The 22,208-nt window shown below is 54.6% G+C and overlaps 1 protein-coding gene across 4 annotated transcripts; it reads right to left on the bottom strand.

Moving 5' to 3' along the window:
* Positions 1-505: 505 nt before the first annotated feature.
* KLF15 (Kruppel like factor 15) lies at positions 506-15,177 on the bottom strand. 4 transcript variants are annotated; one of them, XM_032342038.1, is made up of 4 exons: positions 14,929-15,176; positions 9,421-10,521; positions 7,157-7,269; positions 1,612-1,786 (listed from the first exon to the last, which is right to left on the bottom strand). In XM_032342038.1, the coding sequence occupies exons 2-4, from the start codon at positions 10,494-10,496 to the stop codon at positions 1,734-1,736; spliced, it is 1,242 nt and encodes a 413-aa protein (XP_032197929.1). In that variant the 5' UTR covers positions 10,497-10,521; positions 14,929-15,176; the 3' UTR covers positions 1,612-1,733. The 4 variants fall into 4 exon arrangements, with proteins under 4 accessions (XP_032197845.1, XP_032197929.1, XP_032197716.1 ...); XM_032341954.1 differs by lacking the exon at positions 7,157-7,269 and having other exon boundaries at positions 506-1,786; positions 14,929-15,173; XM_032341825.1 differs by lacking the exon at positions 1,612-1,786 and having other exon boundaries at positions 4,510-7,269; positions 14,929-15,177.
* Between the last annotated feature and the right edge of the window lie 7,031 nt (positions 15,178-22,208).

Genomic DNA, 22,208 nt, shown 5'->3' with positions numbered 1-22,208 from the left:
ATACTGCCTCCTCCAAGGCTCCTCTCTACCGGTCAGCACTCAGTCCACTTACAATGTCCCAGGCAGGTGAGAATAATATGCCTTCTCCTACAGGGAGTCTCCTCGGCACTCCATGCATATAGTGGGTGCATAGTAGATGCCTGAAGCCTGTTCGGGCAGCACTGAGTGAGGGTCTGCAACAGTACATCAGAGTAGCACTGATCACTGTGGGCCTGGCTTAGCCTATGCCAGCCTCCCATAGGTGACACTGGGATGGGGGCTGGTTTTGGGTTTGTGGAGAGAGGAGAAGGTGCCCTCCAGCAAACTGCAGTGAGCAGAAACCTAGCAGCTGGCAAGGAGGTGGGGTCAATTTGAGAAGCCTGCATGGCCGCACCTCGCGCTGAACTCCAAAGGGGTCTTCATGTCCTTCTGGGTACAAATCAAGGTCCACTAAATGTTGCAAACACAGACATAGAGACTCAGCCCTCAGAATCACCCCCATTTCCTGGCAAAGCCCCGTATAATAACACATGAATGCCATAAAGTCACTGAGTTCTTTTTTCTTTTTATTGGCAAAGTAAATATATTTTTATGAAGGACCAAAGAAAATATACATAATTGTAACATATGTACACCAGCTTTATAGATTTTTTTATTTCAAATTTACACCAATGTTGATATGTTATTAAAAGATATTTTATGTAGATGTACCTATGTACAGCTTATTTACATACATTCATAGGATGTGAAATAAACCTGTCAAAACAAGCTAGTTCATTTGATATTAATTTCTAGACAAAATAAGGAATGCATTTCTAAATCAGGATTCGGAGGCTCTACCTAGTTCTCCTACACGCAATGCAGCCTGCTCCCCTCTCTTCCCCAAAGGGACCATGGAGGCTGGTGTCTGGATCTGTCTGGAAACGGGATGAGGGGATGAGCCATGCTGGATACAGATGCTCTGGGGCTAGCCGGCATCTGTCTGTCTGCCCGACACTTTAACTCAAGCGCATGCACTCCAAGACCCCCACAGAGGGGGCAACTCAGCCTAATTCCACCTCTGCCCAGGGGCCCAGTGACCCGCCATGGACTACCCCACTCCTACCCTCCCGTAGTCAGGCTGAGCAGGAGATCTTGGACAAAGCCACCCTCACACCACAGTGCAGCCCTGGACTTCTGGCCTACTTCCTTCTTCCCAGCATGGCTCCCTCTGGGAACTGACATTTCAAAACTGCACATTTCTTCTGAGCAAAAAAGTGCCAGCCCTGGCCCAGGCAGGGAGCCCAGTGGGAGAAGGTCCAGGCTCCCAGCACTGCCTTAGCACAGGCCGGCCTGCGGGAAGGCACAAAGGCACAAAGGCGGGAAGGCCAGCCCGCAGCCCGGTTCGGGGGAGGGGGGGGTGCGGGGTGCGGGGACGGGGTGCCAGCCCCCAGGGACGCGGGCGCGGCTGTAGGTCTTCCTAGGAAAGGCAGCGGGCTGGGGGCTCTGGGTTCCCGCCTCCCGAGCAAGCCCCCATCTTCCTGCACCTCCTGGGCTTCAGAAGGTGGGTTGGCAACATTGTCACGTCCCTCTAAAGAGGCAAATAAATTATTGCTACAAAATAACGGGGCGGGGGAGGGGGCGGGGGCAGGCGGGCGCTCAGTTCACCGCACGCACTGAGCGGCTGCTCCGAGGAAACCGGTGCACCTTGATGTGCTTGGAGAGGTGGTCGCTCCGTGCGAACTTCTTCTCGCACACAGGACACTGGTAGGGCTTCACGCCCGAGTGCGAGCGCCGGTGCCGCGACAGCTCATCGGAGCGGGAGAACCTGCGGGACATTCAGGGGCCGTGGTGAGGGAGGCCCGCCCCGCCAGGAGCCCACCCAGAAGGCAGCCGCAGGTGCAGGGCTCTACCCGGCCAGGCAGGCGGGGCCAACACTTCTCCAGGTTTTGAGTTACTTCTGAATCCCCGTGAAAAGTCGCTGTCCCCAGCCCGCCCCTGCCCCCACCCCAGGATGGGAAGAGCTGTCAATAAAAGGCTCAGTGGCGGCACAGCGGTCCGTTCTTGGGCATCTGGGCCTGTGAGCAGCTGGTAAATATTCTGAGGGGTCGTTAAGCCCACCAGAGCCCAGGATTTACTCTCCACAGCACCCTGCTAGCTGCGGAGAAGCTGCCCCCCAGGCAGAACTTAGGGCTCTAGGAAGGTCTGCATGAGGAAGCCCATCCACAGGGGAAACGGAAGTCTGAGAGAGGTGTCTCTTTCCCCGGCACTGAAGGGAACCCCTGGCTCCTCTCCCTTGCCTTCACTACAGCCAGGGCACTGTATGCAGACTCACATTCCTGCCCTGCTCCTGGTCACAGCTTTCCTGAAGGCTAGGTCCCCAGACAAAACCACACCACCGCAAGATACTTCTGAGAGTTTAAATGGTTCACCTGCCACCTCCCTCTTTTGGCCTCAGCCTGCCTGGGAGCAAATGCTCCCACAGCCCAGAGGCCACTGAGAATGAGTAGCTACTAATGGGAAGTGTAAGGATCCCAGCTGGGCCACAGGGTTGAGACCGCTGTCACTGACTTCCGGGATTTGAAGCCCCCCCACCCCCACTCCATAACCGTCATCTTGACAATGAGATCCCACTCCCCACACATACATACTTGTCTTCCTCTATGCTCTACCCACATTGACCCATCCTTGGTCCCTCTTGCCACAGAACATTTGCACATACCGTTCCTTCCATCTGAAATGGGCTTCCCTACCCTCTTCTTGCTCCCTCTCTTCCATCACTCAAATGTCACTGCCTCACAAAAGCCCTCCAGGACTGTATCCCATTCTAGGCTCCCACTGCACTAAATGCACCTTACTTTAACTTTAAATTAATTTTCAACTTTTTGGTGAATGTCAGTCTGTGCCATTAGATCATCAGTTCCATGAGGAAAGATGTGTCTTGTTCCCTGTGGTCCAACCCACAAGCAGCCCAGGGCCTGGCACACAACAGGTGCCCATAAGTGCATTTACATGAAACAACTGACACAGCAAGCACCCATTGAGGATGGAGGGCTGTCACAAGGAATTTTTCTCAAGTCCTATTGCCTGCACATACACACACACACACACACACACACATATACGTGCACACCATGCAATGCACATGTACACACCCCTTTATACATGCCACACACAGGCATGCCACAAACATGGGTACACTGCACACACGTGTCCACTCTACATATGTGCACATGCATACAGTCACCTCACATGTGGGTGTGTGTGTATATACAAAAACACATGTGTGCACACACACAAGTACCAGGTCCACCCCTGGGGGTGGAGGCCTTCCTTAATCCCACAGCCTACCAAGGACTAGAAGGAACATGCCTTGGGGAAGGTTCAGCTGGGGAGTAGGAAGGCCTGAGCACTGGACAGGGAGCCTGCCCGGGAGCCCAGAGGACAGGCAGCTCAGCCCAGTTCAGCTACCTCTGGAGCCTAGGACCTGGTCCTGAGAGAACAGCCAGGGGTCTGCACTTGGAGTGTGGCACTCCACTTCACTTCCCAGGGCACCAACTTGGGCTGGCACAAAGCAATGCTCTCAGCATATGTTTGGAATAATGGAAGCCTGACTGGCCCATTTCCCAGATGAGGAAATTGAGGCTCAGAGTGATGAGGGCCTGATCCAGCATCCCTATCATGACAGAGCAGCCAAGGCCAGAGCAAAGGTGCTGGTTATGGCTCCCTCTCATGCCCTGCTCACCCTGGTGACTACAGAGTGCCTGGCCTCCTCCACATTGCCTGGCTAGGCAATGTGTGTCTCTGGAGCCCTGAGCCAATGAGGAAGTGGCATCAGTGCACGCTGGAGGTCAGAGCCTGGAGCCTGCTCCCAGGCCAGGGCCACTGCCCCCAACAGGAGTTGAACACACAGCTTCTGAACGGGTAGGCTTGCCCAGAACACAGGCAGGCAGGAAGCCACAGAAATGATGCCACCAGCAATAGCCTTTGCTGAGCCTTCCTGGGCACCAGGCACTGGGTTGTCTTGCCCCTTTCTGGTGAGGGAGCCAGGATCAGTACCAGAGAACAGACAATACCACAGCAAGGGCTCAAAAAGGACAAGGGGCTTGCTAGGGTCACAGAGCCAGTGACATGGTTGGATCCTTTCAGGTCCCTATCCCACTGGGAGCCCTGTGCAGTCCTGAGCAAGCCCAGGAACCATGTTGGGCCTGTTTTCTCACTCATCCAGTGAAGACCTTAGGATTCTGACCCATCTTCTGGGACTCATCTCAGAGGCCAAAGGAGCTGACACAAAGACCACAGTGGCCCTCTGACCACACGGACACTGAGGGAGAGCCAGGCCCAAGAACAAGTTGTCCCTACCTCCAAACCTCTTCCCTGCTGCCTCAGCATCCTGTGACCTGAGAAGTCACAGACCTGAGAAGAGCACCCTCAGAAGATCCCTACCTCACACCCTCACATGCATTCTCCCAGACAGCAACCACTGGAGGGCACTGAAGGTGACACAGTGGGAGGGAGGCCATGTGGCTAAGATGCAAGCCTTGCAGGCAGTGAGCTCCGCCACTGATCAGGGCCTGGGCAAGTCACCAAGCTCTCTGAGGCCCAGTTTCCCCACCTGGAGACAGGGAAGTAACAGATCTGCCTCACAGGACTCTGAGGATTGTAAAAGGCATTGAGGGTTTAGAACAGTGCTCACCACATGGCAATCATTCAATGATTATCTGCAAGGAGCTCAGTGCAGTGCCCGGTCCCTGCTGATGTCTAGGGGCACATGGGTCAGCACCACGATTCATGTGGCCGAGGTGCAGGAAAGGGAAGCAGCCCATCACGACAGCCCCACAACTGGCACACACTGCACCTTTGTGCAAAGCGCCCCTTCCATCAGCCAGTAAGTCACGACTGTCAATAGCCAGGTCTCAAGGACTGTAACGGGAATGGTGCTCCATGGAGTGGTATGGTGCACAATCTGGCCAAGTGCAGGCAAGAAGTTAGAAAATGCCTCGTTCAACAGTAGCAGCAGTGACACAGGGGCTAAGAGAGGAGGCCAGCAGCGTACCACTGGGTCTGAATCCTATCCCCACCACATTCCAGCTCTGGGGCCTCAGGCCCGCAACTACCCTTCTCTGGGCCTCCCATGTCCACTGGGGATGACCACAGTACCTGCCACAGAGGGCTGCTAGAAGTTATTAATATTCATATTAGCTGTGGAAGGAGGGTATTCTTTCTGGATGGAATGGCTTGGCCTTTCCGGAACAGGATGTTCTGCTGCCGTGAACAAAGGGGGCCTGTGCCCGAGAGCATAGCAAGGAAACTTCTAGGAAGGCAGACAAACAGCCACTTCCCAGACAGTTAGATCGCGATAGGAAAAGTCTGGTTTGGGCCCCATCAAGAAGCCAGAAACCATGTCCCAAGAGAGGAGGGAAAAGGAATACTGGGTTCAGGAGCAAAAGCAAAAGGAAGTGGGGGCTGGTACCTGGCAAATGATGATCTGGGTTGTGGGGAGGGGGAGGACACCATTCATTCACAAAGGGCCATAGGACACAGTGCCAGGGCCAGAACCAGCCCAGCAGGATAAAGAGCAAACTGCTCACAGGGCCACTGGAAAGAGAGGCAGCCTTGGGTGTGGTAAGCTCCCCATATGAGAAGGCCGGCAAGTATTCAGGGGGCTGCCCGAAGCTCAGCTGCAGATGGAAATCCTTCTTCCCTCCACTAGAGCAGGCCACCTCCCATAGAAGGTTTGCCCAGGGGACTAGAGAGAGGTCCTGAGTCTGGGTGGAGGAGGTTGGGGAGCAAACAGCCTGGGTTCAACTCCAGACTGTGCTACCCACTAGCTGTGTGACCGAGGAGACCTTACTTAAGTGTTCTGTCCCTCAAATTCCTCCTCTAGAGATGGGAACAGCATCTGGATGCCCACCTCGTGGACTTGCTTGGAGCATTAAATGAGTTACTCTGGAACACTCAGAACATGCACTAGGAGCTACTGTTATTGCCATTGTTGTTGGCTCTTTTCCCCTAGCCCAGAAGCATGACACCTGAAAGAGCTAATGGCCTTGTGGGAGACAGAGAACACCCAGCCATTCTGGTACCAGGAGCAAGGGATTGAGGACAAGGGAAAAGCCAGCTGTGTAGCTCAGGCGTTGAGTTCCCAGGTGGGGAACATATGTTCACCAAACTGCTGGTGGGTCAGGTGGGACCGAGGCACCCACCTGAGGGCACAGCCAGAGCCATGCCCACGAGCTCCATCCCTGTGGGCTCCCTGGGAAATACAGACTGGTGCCTCCACATCACAGAGCTGTTGTAAGGGCGCAACGAGCTTATCTAATGTGACATGTGCAGATAAAGCAGGGACCATTGCAAGACCACTGCCATCAGGAGGAAAGTGCTGGAGATAGAGGGCACAGAGAGGATGCACAGAGGATGCACAGAGGGTACACAGAGGGCACACAGAGGGCAGGGGCCTGAGTGGGAGCCTGCATTGTGGAAGGGAGGTTGGTAAGCAGATTGTGCCAGAATGAGAAGTTTGGATAGGAATCTAAGTTTACCAAAGCACATGAAAAGGCCAGAATAGCCTCATAAGGTAATGAGTTCCTTGTGGCAGGAAGTATACAAGCAAGGGTGGAGATTTGTGGAAGGTATTCCTGCTCTGAGAACTTGAAGCAGTGCCCAGCATAGAGTAAGTGGTCAGAAAATATGGCGCATAACTGTCATCATCACTACCACTGCTGTCCCATCCAGACCAAGCTGCCCCAAAGCCAGTCTGTCTTCTTGCCCAAATACTGCGAGGGCTCCCTCCATATACAAGGGACATGTGCATCTTGTGTGCATCTCCAGGGGCTCAGGATTCCTGAAGGCCAACCAGAGACTCTTGCATTCTCAGAGAAATAGCTCTCCCAAAAGGCAGGCACCTTTAGTTCCCTGTGCCTCAGTCACCTCTAACTTCACAAAGGCCTGACCCTATTCCAGGGGAAGCTGGGGAGAAGCTGGGGAGGCCTCTGAAGGCCCAGGAGTGGATGCAGCCAGGAATGGCTCCGCAGTCAGCTTCAAGGGACCTTGCTATGCCAGGCATACACCAGCCTACCCCTGCAAGAAGGTCCTGGGCAAGGAGACCAGTGCCAAGACCCATACAGTGGCAAAGCTGAATCCCCTCCACAAATCCCACTCCCACTTGCTTGCACACCTCCTACCATGGGGAACTTACCATCTCCAGAGGATACTGTGTTGGAGCTGAGACCTGCCTTCCTGAGATGCACTCTGGGCTGAGGATTCCATCTGCTCTCTGGGACAGCCCAGAAGGTGGCAGGTCCCCTCCTCCTAGGGGAATGGGACAAGCAGGCAACCTTCACCGAGGACCACACCCTTTTGCCTCATGGCGCTACCTGACTGGAGGGGCCACTTGCCAAGAGTCAGCAGTGGCCAGGGGACAGTGCCCAGGAAGGTAAGCCCATCATGAGTCGGACCAGTGCTCTGGCCAGCCAGATGCCCAACCCCTCCACATCCCTGCACCCCACCAAGAAAATATGCATTCAAGAGGAGTCCCTGGGAGTCTGGGGTACCTCCAAAATAGCACCCTTCTCAGACTTCACCCTTTCTGAGTAACAGGACCACCAATGAAAAGGGGGCAGTGCTGAGTGTTCCTGCACCTGACCCTGGTAGGGAGCAGGCCCTCCACTTCACAGACGAGGAAAACTGAGGCTTGGCCGTGGGGACCTCCCCAGAGGCACATGGCGAATTGGAGGCTGACCTAGGCTGAGGCTCCCCACTGTTACTGCCAGCTACTCCCTATCCAGAGTGTCACAATGCCCTTCCCTTCTACAGTTGAGCGCCTGCCTCTACCGCCCCAGTGTCTCGGCTTCTCCCCCCACCCCCAAGCTCCGACCAGCAACACTGCATACCCACCTGTGTGTCAAGCCTCACAAGTGGCCCCACAGGTGCACCTGTCTCCCCAGGGTCCACTTGGCAGACTGTGCCAGGAGGCCCAGGGAGGGATGAGACACCAGTACTGCCACCCTGGTGTCAACCCTGTGCCCACTCTTGCAGAAGCCATGTGGGCCTGTCTGATGGGTGCTTTTGTGGGGTCAGTGGCTGGGTGACACCCTTCATCAGGAAAAACCTCCATAACCCCAGATGCTGTTTGGGAGAAGTCTCTTCCCTGGCCAGCCCAGCACTCCACAGAAAGAGGCAGCAGCATCACATCGGATCTTCCAGTCACCGATCCCACCACACCACAGCCAGCCAGGACTCTAGGGCCAGCACCTCCCTTCTGGGGCCAACTCTCCAGCGCTCTCAGATGAGTCGGGTCAAGAAAACAGAAGCTGCCAATGGCTCCCCATCGGTCACACCCACACAGATGCACACATGCGGACAGGGTACACAAACATGGGGAGTTATGCAACACACCAAGACACACACTAAGAAAGCAAGACGTGTACACATATGCACACGCATAGCTGCCCGCCTGCTGCAAGATCCACAGACAGATGACAGACAGATGATCACACACATCCACAAAGCAGCAGCCACAGCAGCAGTGCACGAATGTCGGTGCACAGGCCGCCCTCCTGGGGGTCCACATTCCTATGGGGTCAGTGTGCTAAAGACTTGGGACAGCCAGTCTTCATGGTACCCCTGGGCATCAGAGCTCCCGGCTACCTGCTTTTCAGGACAAGGTACCCAAGCCCACCCAGGGGCCCGCTGCCTGCATAGCCCTGAGCAAGACCCCTTACCCTTTGAGAGCTGGTTTCCACTGCTGTACCACACAGAATGGAGTCTACAAGGACTCTTCCACCTTCACTCAGCACCCCCTGCCTGGTTGTCCTTTGAAGATTCCCAAATACACCTTCAAGTACCCGCAGGGGAGCAAGCACCAAGCCCAGCCCATGAGTCCAAGAACATCTGCAAGTGAAGCTGGTCCCTCTGGTTGGAACAGAAGCATTTCCAGGTTGTCACTCCTCTGATACAGGACCCTCTGGCTCCAATCCCATTGACAAAGTGGTGTGGCCTTGGGCAAGTTACCTAGCCAGTCTGAGCCTGTTTGCTCAGCTGAAAGATGGCAGCGAGGGTAGTACTTTCCCTAGGGGTGCTGTGAGGCCCAGAGGGAGCAGTGCACACATGGCCACAGCCCCCTCGGATACAGAACCCTTAACTCCATCATTTTTAGCTGCCCTCGTTACTAAGGAGAGGGCCCTTCTGCCATGGCCCAGCTCCTAGCCCTGGGCATGAGCCGCAGCAAACCTTACCTGGTCATTATGAAACTGGAGACCATTTTTTTTTAGGCTCAGGTGATCACTAGGGATGAGGAAACCTCTGGGCAGCCATGCCAGCTCTGCCCCACTCCCTGCCTGCCCCCCTCTCCCTTTCCTAATCAGCCTTATCTAACGGTGAACCAGGCCTTGACCACACACCCAGGGGAACAGAGATTCATCGGCCATGCTCAGCGCCCACCTTTTCACCTGTCATACTGACCTCCAGCCGCAGCCCGGCCAGGTGCAGGCAAAGGGCTTCTCGCCTGTGTGCCGGCGCAAGTGGGCCTTGAGGTGGCTGCTTTTGGTGTACATCTTGCTGCAGCCGGGGAAAGTACATTTGTGCATTTTGATGAGTTCTGCTGCCGGATTTTTGGGGAACTTCTGGCCCACGAGTAGGCCAGTGGGGCCAGGGCCCAGGGGTCCCGACCCAATGGGCTTGGCAGCAATGGGCACAGGGGCAATTCGCACGAACTTGGATGACAGGTTCACATTGGAGGAGGGCACCACCTGGGGCACAAGTGCGAAGGTCTGACCCTGGATATTGACCAGAAGCTGGGCCACCTTGACACTTTCCGGGGCCTGCCCAGGGGAGGCGGGCTCCGTGCCTGACTCCTGCTTCACCTGCACAGGCTGGATCTGTAGCAGCACGGGGATAGGGCCATCAGATGCAGGCCCCCCACCCGGGCTCTGGCTGCCGCCCACACCGGCACTGCCCAGAGGCGGGGTGCAGCGCTCTCTCCCACCGGACCCAGGATGGAGGTGGCTCCTGTGTGGCCCGGCTAAGAGCTGGTCACAGGCCTCCGCGTCCTTGCTGTTGCTTTCTGGGGCCTCCTTGACTCCCAGCTCCATGTTCTCTTCCAGAAACTCTTCAATCTCCTCCAGGGTGGGCTGGAAGGGCCTTGGGACGTCATCAGGGTCACTCACAGGAAATTCGGGGAAGCAAAAATGCTCCCCCTTCACAGGTGCCGGTGCCCTCCGCCAGGCCCCCCAGGCCATGGAACCACCGCTGGCCCCAATGCCACCACTGCCACCACTGCCCAGTGTGGCCTGGGATAGCAGGAAGTCCAAGATGCTGTCCTGGCCCTCAGCACCTGGCCCACCACTGTAGCAGGAGCAGACGGCTTGTGAGTCTGGGCTGGCGCAGGAGCAGAGGCTGGAGGCGTCGCTGTCATCCTCTGAGAGGGGCGAGGGCAGCCTGTGGTATGCCCGCCCTCTGGCCAGCCTGTCACCCAGATAACCAACTGGGCATTTCGGCGACGAGAAGTTCTCGTCCACTGGCAGCAAGTGGTCCACCATGTTGGCCTGGCCGTGCCGTTGGCGGCTGCAGAGAGGGAACAAAGGAGGCCTGGTCAGGAGGACGGCATGTTCACCTGCCACCTCATGGGCCTGTGCCCCCACTCCGCTGCTGGCCCACAGGCTTCTAATGCCAAATGCCTGGGTCCTGTCTCCATCCCATCCCGTGGGAGAACTCTATCTGCAAGAGTGTTTTCCGAAATTGCACCACCTGTTTGCAAAAGAGCACTCTCTAAGCCCATTGCACAATCCAGGGTACTTTTGGTTTCAAACAGGTTTTCCAGAACAATTCGGTAAAGAACACCCGTGTATCTGTGAATGATTGAGCGTGAATGCATGTGAGCAAGAAAGTACGTGAGGAGGCTCTCTGTACCCTGAAATGGCCAAGGTTGGGGAACCCCATCCAGCTAACTGGAGTGGCTGCATTTCTGAGGACACCTGACCTCAGCTCCATTCTTGTTGAGTCACTGGCAGGGGCAAGAGATTGGCCATTTGCCCTCTGACCCCTGGGTGGTTGGGGCCTGAGTAGAGTTGCCAGATTGAGCAAATAAAACTAGAGGCCACCCAATTAAATCTGATGTTCAGGTTTCAAAAAACAAGCAACTTGTAACACAAGTATATCCCAAATATTAAATGGGTCATGCTCTTATTAAGTAATTATTTTGTCTGATAGTGAACCTTAATTTAGCAGTCCGTATTTTAATCAGGTAAGTCTAATTTGTTGGGGAAAAGAGAAAAAAGATTAAAGACCCATATGCCCCTGTCCTCACAGTCTGTTTCCCCATCTGAAGGGGGACAGCTCGTCCACCCTCCCATTCTCAGATCCCTCCAGCCTCACCTGCCTCCTCTGTGAAATGGGAAAGGCAGGGACAGAACAAAGTGCTCTCAGCTGTACCCAGGCACTTTATTGAGGCTTTACCACTAGGTGAAGAGGACCCTGCCCCACAGTGAAAACTCAAGAGCACAAAAGTGGACCCGGGTCCCAGCACTTGCATGGCCACTACCCCATGTTGACTTCACAGCCGCTAGTGGGATGGGAGATAAAATGCCCTTGGCCTGTACCCCACCCCCCCATGGTGCACTCACCACCTCAGGAAGGCTCAGCTAACTCCCGTCTTCCCACTAGACCATGAACTCCATGAGGGCAGGCTAGGCTGCTGCGTCTCCAGGGTGTTCCCAGCTCCCGGTGTGGCAGCTGGTGTCCAGGAGGGGCTCAGAGAATATCAACAGAGAAGAGAGGGGACATCTGCCTCCTCTGAAGGCCATGCTAGGTCTGGTGTCCAAGGAGAGTCAACAGTGTACAGCTGTAATGGGGCCACCTATGTGGACCTTTGTCCCCACCCAGTGACCAGTGAGGTTTGGTAAAAGAGAACGTTCTATATCTGAAGCCAGAGATTCTCTGCTGCCTGTCATCACTCTGCACCCACCCCTATGCTCTGTCTTGAGGACTACTCCTGGACCTGGCACACAGCGCTACCCAATAGTCAACAAGTCAACAAGCCTGGCCAGGGACAGAGACCTCTCAGGGCCAGCTAGGATCATCATCAGCTGTGCATTCCCCAAATCTGTTTCCCTACCTGTTCCAGGCTCCAATGATCTCAGTTTCCCACTAATCCAGGAAGCTTCATGGAGCTCCAGGAAACTAAGGCAAGGTAGATGCTCTTGGCAAGTCTGCGCCCCAGGGCAGTTTCACCAGGAGGACATTTGGCTCTTTGATTTTAAATACTCATCTGAGGATTTAAAACTGGGAATTTCAAAATACACACTAGTCACCGAATTAGGTGCTAGGAAGAAATGAAAGTGCCAGATAATGTGAAGGGCAATGAGCCCACACTGGGCCCTAGGCCCTGCTACCACCCCTTTAACCCACCCTATGAGCAGGAGGCGCTGCTCCTGCCTCTGCAACTTAGCTGGGCAGACTCAGCCAGGTAGCACAACCTATCTGTGTCTGTGTCTTGGTCTGTTGGGTAGGGAGGCTGCCAGTGATGCCTACTTCCCGGGTTGCTGAAAGAGTTCAGTGAGCTAACACAACTGAACACTTACAACGGGGGTGCCACACGCAAGTGTGAGTCAGTACCGGTCACTGGATTAACCTCCAAATAGGTGAACACATATTGTTTCTGTTCCTCTACTGTGAGCCTAAGGAATCAGGGGGTCTCCAGCCTTCCTGGAACCCAGGCCTTAACTGGTGGGAAGAGGCAGATCAGGCCATGTTCTTGCCCACTTAAAACTCTCCCCTGAAATGTGATCACCAACTGAATATTATTACATGATAGTAAGGAATTACTGTTAATATTTTTAAGTGTGATGATAGTATCACAGTTGATAACTGAAATATTCACAGATGAAATGATATAAAAAGAAAGAGTGGGGGAAATAAGTGAGTATAGTAGGGTAGGGTAGGAGAGAATTTCTATTAACTTCTCCAGGAAATGTGACCCCTTCTCTCCCAGCAGCCCAGCACCTGGGCCTTGCCCATCTCTCCCAGACCTCACATCCACCTGCTCCACTCCACACTGACTGTGCCCTCTCTGTGGTTCCCTCTTCCCCCCAGTGCTCCCCAGTAGGAATGCTGTATTTAGATCTCAGCTCTGAAGTCACTATCTGGGGCGGCGGGGTAGAGCGCTTTCCTGACACCCTCTATCAAATTATCCCACATTATATTCTTCTAGCAGTTGCTACCAGGAGGAAACTAGAGTGGTTATGTTTGTGTACTTTATCTTCTGTCTACCTCCCCAACAAAATACAAGCAGGTCTGACTATCCAGTCCACCACTATCCTAGAGTCTAGAACAGGACCTAGCACAATTTGCTGAGTGAATGAGAGGTTCTCCAGGAAGTCAATCAGGCAGTAGGGGTGAGGGGATTCCACCAGGAATAGAATGGCCAGAGTCAGGCAGAAGGGTTTTAATGCAGGCTGAGCAGCCTGGGCTGGACACTCAGGCACTAAGAGCGAAGAAGGGGCTCTGGGGCTACCCTGGGTGCTGGAGGTAGAAAAAGGGCCCGCCAGGGCAGGAGGGAGCCGGCTGGGGCGCTAAAATACAGCAGCACATGGCTGGGCCAGAAGCACAGCCTGCATGCAGGGGGAGGGGGACACACTGTTCTGGGCACCGTCCCGGCCTACAGCCGGACTCCGCCCCCTCCTCCCTGCCCTCCACCCCCCCCACCCCCCCACCCCCGCCCTCAGCCCGGCCAGGCCTGCTGTTGATCCTCCCGGGGACACAGCGGCAGCAGGAACAACATGTAATTGATAACAAGCCCAGCGCCGGCCAAGGGCTTGCCATTGGGTCAGCGTGCAAATCACGGGGGTGGCGGGTGGGGGGCGCCCTTCAAAATAAGAGTCTCTCTCCCTGCGCTATCCGCAGGCCCCTAAGTCGCACAGGCCGGGCGTCCTCCCACCTGTAGGACGACAGGGGCTCCCGGGAGCCACATAGTTCTTGGGGGAAAGGTGATTTGAGGGACTAAAGCATTTGGGGATTTTTGTCGGCTCCCCAGGGACTGGGCGAGAAAACAGCCCCTCTGTGTCCTGGAGGGGGGTTGGGGGGGTGGTCCTTTGGGAATACCACAGTGGGGAGGAAAGACGGAACCCGAAACAGACGGCTAAGGTGGGTGGGGGCGGCCTCTCCTCGGTCCCCTGCCACCCCCTGGCCACCGATCTGCTCATGTTCAGTAGAAAGAACCAAGGGGCTCCGAGTGGGTAGTAGGAGTAGAAGACGTGTGAACAGTGCGGGTGTGTGCGAAGGGGTGTGAGTTCGTGTCGTGTGATTGTGCGTGTGCGGGGCGTGGTGCGCGGCAGCAGTGTGGCTTTGCCAGAAGGTGTCCCCGACATACTCGTCCGTGGAGCTGACGTGGATGCCCGCGCGGGTGTGGGAAGGTGCGTGGGAAAGGAAGACGTAGGGGACCAGCTCAGACCCCTCGGTGAGCCCTGGAGCTCGGCCCGCCGGGCACCATGCCCTCGGCCCGCACCCCCATCCCCCGGAGGCCACGGCTGCGGTGACCGACAGTAACCCCACCGCCACAGACCACTCCGTCCCCCATTCCCGGCCCCCGACCGGCCGGCGCGTCCGCCTGTCCGCTCCTCTCACCAGGCCCGGCCGAGGACCCGCCATATGGGAGGGCCGGCCCGCAAGGCGCGCACTACTTGCGGGACCAGGTGCTGAGGCGGAGGCCCGGACCTGCGCCGGGAAAGTGTCTAGGGGCAACTGGGGTCACTCTCCCACGGGCTGGTCCGATTCCCGGGCCAGCACAGGGGCTCACCCCGCTCCTCCGACATTTCCTCGGACACTCGCGCGGAGCTTGGGACAGCGGCGGGGGCACCCGGACACACGACCAGAGGCCAGTCAGCGCCCCCCTGCCCCACGCGTGCCCCAACCAGCCTCCTGGGCGCCCGGAGCCGCGTCCACGCGGCCGTCCGGCCTCCCCCAAGCTTTTCCCACCTGAACTTGGCGCACGCCCGGCTAGCGGCCAGGCCCCGGCGGTCCTGAGGCCCCGGGGGCTGGGCTGGGGGCGGCGGCCTGGCTCCCGGTCCGGCGGCGGCCGCGTGCCCAGCCGCGGGTCCTGCTTTGGTTTGCTCGCCCGCTGGACCGCGGGTCGCTGCGGCGGAGCACTGGCCCGCCGCCGCTAGCTCCGCGCTCACTCCCCGCGGCTCACGTGACGCCGCGGGCGCCGCGAAGGCTCGCAGGAGGCTCGGCCCCGGGCGCGCGCCCCATTGGCCTGCACCGCGCGTCACGCGCCCAGCCCCGCCCCCAGCCCCGCCCCAGCTGCGCAGCGAGCTGGGCTCCGCCGCCGCCCGCGCTCACCCGTCGCAGGAGCCACCCGCCTGGTGCGGCCCGCGGTCTCCAGCCGCTTTCCCTACCCACCCCACCACGGCCGTGGGCTCGCGGCGTCCGTGGGACCCGCTTCTGAAGGTCGGTCCCCAGGTGAGAACGTGAGACGGGCCTCGGGCCCCGCCCAGAGCCCTGAGATTGTTCCAAAGTGGAGGTCCAGGTGGGGATCGTGGGCCGCGCGGGCCAGGTCTGCCTCCACTCCCACCTCCGGCCCGGCACCAGCCGCTGTGTCTCCCGCTGAGAGCCGAGGAAGTCGGGGGACTTGCCTTAGGCAATCCGGCATGGTCTTTCTGCTGAGCAGTCACGGTTCTTACCCCCCAGGGAAAGTGAGCGCTCAAGGCGCTGCCTCCCAGGCTTCTCAGAAGGTCTGAGAGCGTTTGACCCCTGCCTCCAGTCACTGACACTCGGTGTTTGGGCCACTCTCCCCAAGACACAGGGGTGCTCCACAAGCTGCAAAGGCCGTGCTCAGGCTGCTGTAGTCCGCAGCAGTCCGGGGACGCGTTAGCATTCCACTCAGGGGTGGAAAGAGGGACTTGCCCAAGAAGTATGAGTGAGCCCAAGGTTCCATGCACCCTGCTATGCCCTTTACCCCTGTGGGATCCTCAACCAAGCATTTACAGATGAAGAAACGGACTCTGAGGGGCTGTTGTCCTCCATGGGTCACTTAGCTGGTAAGGAGAGAAGAGGGGGTGAGGCAGAGCCTCTGTCCCAGGGAGGGCATCTTCCAGGCACCCCAGGGACACGTGAGCAGAGGTCTTTCTAAGGAGTTAACATCTTTTCCTTTCCTGGCCTGGGAGGTGAAGAGCGTTTTCTCTGCTCCTCTCCCAGGACACTGCCAGAGCGGGAATGCATGGCCAGGAGCTGTCTGGGCTCTCTGGAATGCTGTGGGTCTGGGCTCCTGCATCCATGCCAGGGCTCACCCTTGGATCATGTGGTCCTCCCTGTGCACCCAGTTGGGGCCAGGGATGCAGCGCCTGCTGCCACCCAGAGCCAAACCAAGGTTTGGCCAGCAGGTTTGGAGGACCCTTGTGTAGAAGATAAAATACCTCCTAGCAGCTTGGGCACTTAGGTGGTCAGAAACTGACAAGCAGAGAACAATAAATACTCTGTGGCTTCACTTCCATGTGGAATCTTAAAAACTAAAAACAAAACATTCCTAGAAAAAAAGATCAGACTTGTGGTCACCAGAGGATGGGGGAGAGGGAATTGGAAAAGGTGGTGAAAAGGGACAAACTTCTAGGTATAAGATAAACAAGCCCAGGGGGCTGTCTGGCACAACTTGACATTCAACACCATTGTGTGATGTACAGGAAAGTTATTAAGAGAGTAGATCCCAAGAGTTCTCACCAGAAGGACTTTTCTCTTCCTTTTTTTAAAGCTTTTCCTTTTTATTATTTCTATATGAGATGATGGCTACTAAGTAAACTTACTCTGGTAATTATTTCACACTATATGTGAATCAAACCATTATGTTGTGCATGCTAAACTCATACATTGCTGCATGTCAATTGTGTCTCAACAAAACAGGGGGGAAAAAACCTGAAGGAAAGCCAAGAAGCTCCTGTTACAACCTGAGTCAGATCATGTCTCTCCTTGACTCAGAACATTCCAGTGGAGCCCAGCTATCACGCCCTACAGGATCTGTACCCCAGCCCCCATTATATCCCTGATCATACTGTCTCCTCCTTTCCCCTTGCTTACATCACTCCAGCCACACTGGCCTCCTTGCAGTTTCTCAAACATACTAGGCACAGTCCTACTTCAGGGCCCTTGAATGTGTTGTTCCCATTGCCTATACAAATTATTTCCCCACAAATTGCATTGTTCACTCACCTCCTTCGGGGATTTGTTCAGATATTATCTTCTCAGGGAACCCTGCCTTAACCATTCAATCTAACACACTCCTTAATATTTCCTATTCCCATATCTTGTTTAACTTTTTTATTGGCATCTATTCCCTGCTAATGTATTATACATTTTACATTTTATTTTGTTTTTGTTCTTTTCCAATAGAATGCAAGTCCCACCAAAGCAGTGATTTCTGTCCATTTGTTCCCTTCATAGCTCTAGCACCAAGCACACAGTTAAGTGCTCAACTGCTGAATTAATGGTTGTCTGAAAGACTTAAAGCAAACAGGGTCAGCCTGAGGAGACTTACACAGGGCTAAGGAACCTACCCCAAATGAGTTAAGAAGTTGGTTCCTGGAGAAATTAGAAGACCAGTTTTCTCCCCAAAGAGACCCAGGACAGCCCCAAGCTAGTTTCCAAGGACTGCCTTTGCACAGAGTCCCTCCCCTCTGATTCATTCTCCTCCTCCCTCCAGCACCTGGTTAACTCCATTCATCCTGGGGATATCAGCTCAGATTTAACTTTGTAGGGCACAAAAACCCTATTTCCCATAAAACCATAAAAATCTTATTTCCCACCTCCAGGTTACACAGGTCTCACACGTCTTCACGGCACAGTGTTCAAAATGTAGCAGGGGCTCAGTAAATTTGTGTTGGGTAAATAAACAAATGAATGAGTGGATGGGGACACTGGCAACCTACGTAACTGAATGTCCACCTGAGCAGCTAGCTACAGCATCTATCCCAGGCCATACTGAGGGAGAGAAACTCTTCCAATGCAGCGGGGGGGAGTCTTCCCTGCCAGGAAGAAAAGGAAGCAAGGTAGTGCCCTTCCGAACAGAGATGACAAAGAAAAAGAAACATTTCTATTCACCAATGGAAACCTCTAATATACTTGCCCTATGAATTAATCCTACCCTATTTCTACATCATCTCCTATAGAAAAGGACCTGAGTCCCCAAAGCCTGTTCAGCTCTGACTAGTCACAAAGGCCCCAGCAACAGAAGTGGGGCTTACCTCTAGGGCAAACTTTGGGCAAGTTCGTTTGCCTGTCCGAACCTCAGTTTGCTCATCTACAAAATGGGTGGCAAGACCCCTGTCCTAATTGCCTCACAGGATTGTTGGAGGAGTAAATACAGTACTAGATGGGAAAAGGTGTTAGGGAAATTGAGAGACTGGGAAGAGACAGTTCTCAGCACTGGGCAATGCTGGGAAATGGGAAGCCTGGCACACAGTCCCCCAGGCAGCAGGAAGATGGCAGTGCAGAAGGTCAGTAAGCTCAGGCACCTGGGTGGTTCTGTTGGTTAAGCCTTTGGCTCTGGTCATGATCCCGGAGTCCTGGGATCGAGTCCCGCATCAGGCTTCTGCTCTGCAGGGAGCCTGCTTCTCCCTCTCCTTCTTCTTGCTACTCTCCCTGCTTGTGCTCACTTTGTGTGCTCGCTCTCTCTCTCTCTGTCAAATAAATAAAACCTTTAAAAAAAAAAAAAAAGAGAAGAAGAAAAAGAAGAAGATCAATAAGCTCTATCAGGGCAGCAAGGAGCTCCACCTGGGGAAGAGGGAGCGGCGTTACTGAGAAGCATGTGTCCGGGCCCCTTGGAGAGGAGGATTCCAGGGCCTGCTCAGCCAGAAAATGCAAGAAAGCAAGTGGCCACATTGTTGATGGGACCAAGGATATGGATTCCCGGTTGTCTTAGAGATTTAAGCCCAAGCCTCTTGGACTGACATCCAGGCCATTCATTTCAGTAATTCTTTAAAAAGATAATACCTGCTAACAAGACAGTAAACAATGTGTGTTGGAGAGGATGTGGAGAAATGGGAGCCCTCTTACACTGTTGGTGGAAAAGCAAATTGGTGCAGCCACTTTGGAAAACAGTCTGGAGATTCCTTAAGAAATTAAAAATAGAGCTTCCCTATGACCCTGCAATTGTACCACTGGATATTTACCCCAAAGATACAGATGTTGTGAAAAGAAGGGCCATCTCTACCCCAATGTTCATAGCAGAAATGGCCACGGTCGCCAAACTGTGGAAAGAAGCAAGATGCCCTTCAACGGACGAATGAATAAGGAAAATGTGGTCCATATACACTATGGAGTATTATGCCTCCATCAGAAAGGATAAATACCCAACGTGGACAGGACTAGAAGAGATTATGCTGAGTGAAACAAGTCAAGCAGAGAGAGTCAATTATCATATGGTGTCACTTATTTGTGGAGCATAACAAATAACATGGAGGACACAGGGAGATGGTGAGGAGAAGGGAGTTGGGGGAAATTGGAAGGGGAGGTGAACCATGAGAGACTATGGACTCTGAAAAACAATCTGAGGGTTTTAAAGGGGCAGGGGGTGGGAGGTTGGGTGAGCCCAGTGGTGGGTATTATGGAGGACATGTATTGCATGGAGCACTGGTTGTGGTGCATAAACAATGAATTCTGGTACACTGTAAAGAAATTCAAAAAATAAAAAATTAAATAATAATAATAATGATAATACCTGCAAGGGGCACCTGAGTGACTCAGTGGGTTAAGTGTCTGCCTTTGTCTCAGGTCATGATCTCAGGGTCCTGGGATTGAGCCCTGCATCGCATCGGGCTCTCTGCTTGGCGGGTAACCTGCTTCCTCCTCTCTCTCTCTCTCTCTCTCTCTCTGCCTGCCTCTCTGCCTACTTGTGATCTCTCTCTGTCAAATAAATAAATAAAAACTCTTAAAAAAAAAAAAAAAACCTGTGCATTGTGTCAGTGTTCAAGCGCCGCAGAAAGGCATGAAATAAAAAGTACAATTCCACTTGGCCTCAGTCTCACTCAGCATTTCTGCTTTGGTTTTCATATGATGTAACTGTAAATAATATGCTTGTCTCTTTTGTGTTCGTAGTGGAAGCGATGGATGCCCCCTCCCTGTGTGCTAGACATTCTGTGTCTGACCTTCTGCCCCTGCTCCGAGCCCTCAGAGGCTCATCTGCACAGGCCATGAACAAGGGCCCTGTAGTTTCCAAGAGGGTTTGGCAGGTGACAGGCACTGGTAACAGATGAGGATGTGGAGGACATGCAGTTGGATTTGTCCCCTACGGGTCAGTGGCAGGTGGCTTTGTCCTTCCAATGGGTGCAGCTCCTCCCGGGCAGCCCGGCAGAGCTTCCTGAAGCCCCTCCTCCCCTAACCTTGCCCAGGACACCTCTGCCTCCTGCTGCCCCCATCCTCACCCAAAATCACCCCTCCTCAGCCTGTTTGGGGGCAATCCTGCTTGCTGGTGAGCTCCAGCTTTTAGTTCAACAATACAGCAGCACTCGCAGTGTACCTCACAGGTGTTCACTTTCTTTGGTCTTCACAACACCCCAGAGGCCAGCATTACGGATGAGGAAAGGCTGCTTAGAGGGGAGCGTGTCGCCGAGGAAGACTATGCAACGCCCAGTGATGCAGTTACAGTGGGGTCCGCACACACTCACCCCACCATGGTCTGTCCGGCCCCTTATGGGCTCCAGAGGCCCAGCTGAGGGAGCTTGGGCACACAGCTGAGCCCACAGTAGGGCCCCGGACACCCACAGCCAGATGGCAGGGCCTGTCCTGAGCGTGCTTGCGGGCCTCACCAATTCTGTCATTCTGCCACACGGGCAGGGCCCTGTGTGTTGTCACGGAAGCCACATCCCTGAACCACAGAGCATCTGCAGGTCTGGCCTCCCACATCTCCCCCAACTCCAAATCTTCCCCAGATATCTCCCCCTGAGCCCCTCACAAACATCACAAAGCAAACGCATCCTAAGGAAAACCTGCCAAGCCTGCCCCTCGGCCCCAGTGTACTAGGAAGCCCAGGCTGCTGTAATAGCACAGACCAGACTTAAACAACAGACGTGATTTCCTCACAGCTCTGGAGCCTGAAAGTCAGAGATCAAGGTGTCGGCAGGGTTTCCTTCTAAAAATGGTGGTCTTCTCCCTGAGTCCTCACATGTTTGTCCCCCTGTGCATGTCTGGGGTCTAATGTCTTCTTCTTATTAAGAACACCTGTCAGATTGGACTCGCGTGCACCCCAATGACCTCATTTTACCCTAATTATTTCTTAAAGACCCTATCTCCAAATATAGTACATATGCTGAGGCACTGGGGGGTTAGGATTTCAATGTATGAATTTGGGAAGCATAATAACATCCTAAGCCCCTGGTGTGCCCCATTCCACTCTTGCCTCACCCAGCGCCATGTCCAGAACCTCCCACCTAGTCATCTCTGCAACTGTCCCCCTTCCACCTCCTTCGCTCTCCCGTGGTGGGATACAAGCGGCCAGCCAGGGCGGTCTCCTGTCTGGGAGCCCACGTTAGCTCCCCATGACCACAGTAAAAGGCCCATGCCCTAACTTACCCTGGTATTCAATGATCTGAGTGACACAACTCTAGCCAAGTGTCTGCTTGCTCCCACTTGTCCCACCCCAAGGCAACACTTTCTTTTGGACAGCCCTAAGCAAGGACTCTGGACAGACCTGTCTGGGATCAAATTCTGCTTGTGTCACCGCTGAGCTGTGTAACTTTATGAAAGTAGTTTCTCCTTTGCCAGCATACCTATAATATGGGGACAACAGCAGCAGTGCCTCAGCCATGAAGGTGTCCTACTCGATCCCTTTCTTAAAGGGCTGCCGTGAGGATCCTTGCTGACTCACAGCCTCAGCAGCACCCTCTGGATCTGGTGCAGCTTCGGGCAAGAGTAAGGATGTTAGGGCTGGAGCCAGGTGCTCCTACCTGACCCCCTGACACCCAGCGTCCCCAAAGGCCGTCTGAGCTCTGGGGCCCTCTACCGAATGTGGCCAAGTTGTCTCCAAGCTGCCCTGCAGTGTGAGGCTCTCTCTCCCCCGTCCTCCCTCCTTAGCTTTCTCCTTTCCTGGATGCCAGCCCCTTACCTAGATCTAAGACTGTCCTCACTGGATCCCACTTCTTCCTCCTTCCCCTCATCCTCTATAGGCACCCCCACAAGCCTCTTGCACATCTAAACCCTTCTTGGCATCTGCTCTTTCAAGATAAGAACTGGCACAGGTAGCTATCTCATAGGCTGTTTGAGGGTTAAGAGAT

Source organism: Mustela erminea, chromosome 1, assembly GCF_009829155.1.
Source record: "Mustela erminea isolate mMusErm1 chromosome 1, mMusErm1.Pri, whole genome shotgun sequence".
Classification (NCBI taxonomy): Eukaryota; Metazoa; Chordata; class Mammalia; order Carnivora; family Mustelidae; genus Mustela; species Mustela erminea.
The sequence above is the reverse complement of the archived record's forward strand: the minus strand, read 5'-3'. Positions and strand labels throughout refer to the sequence as shown.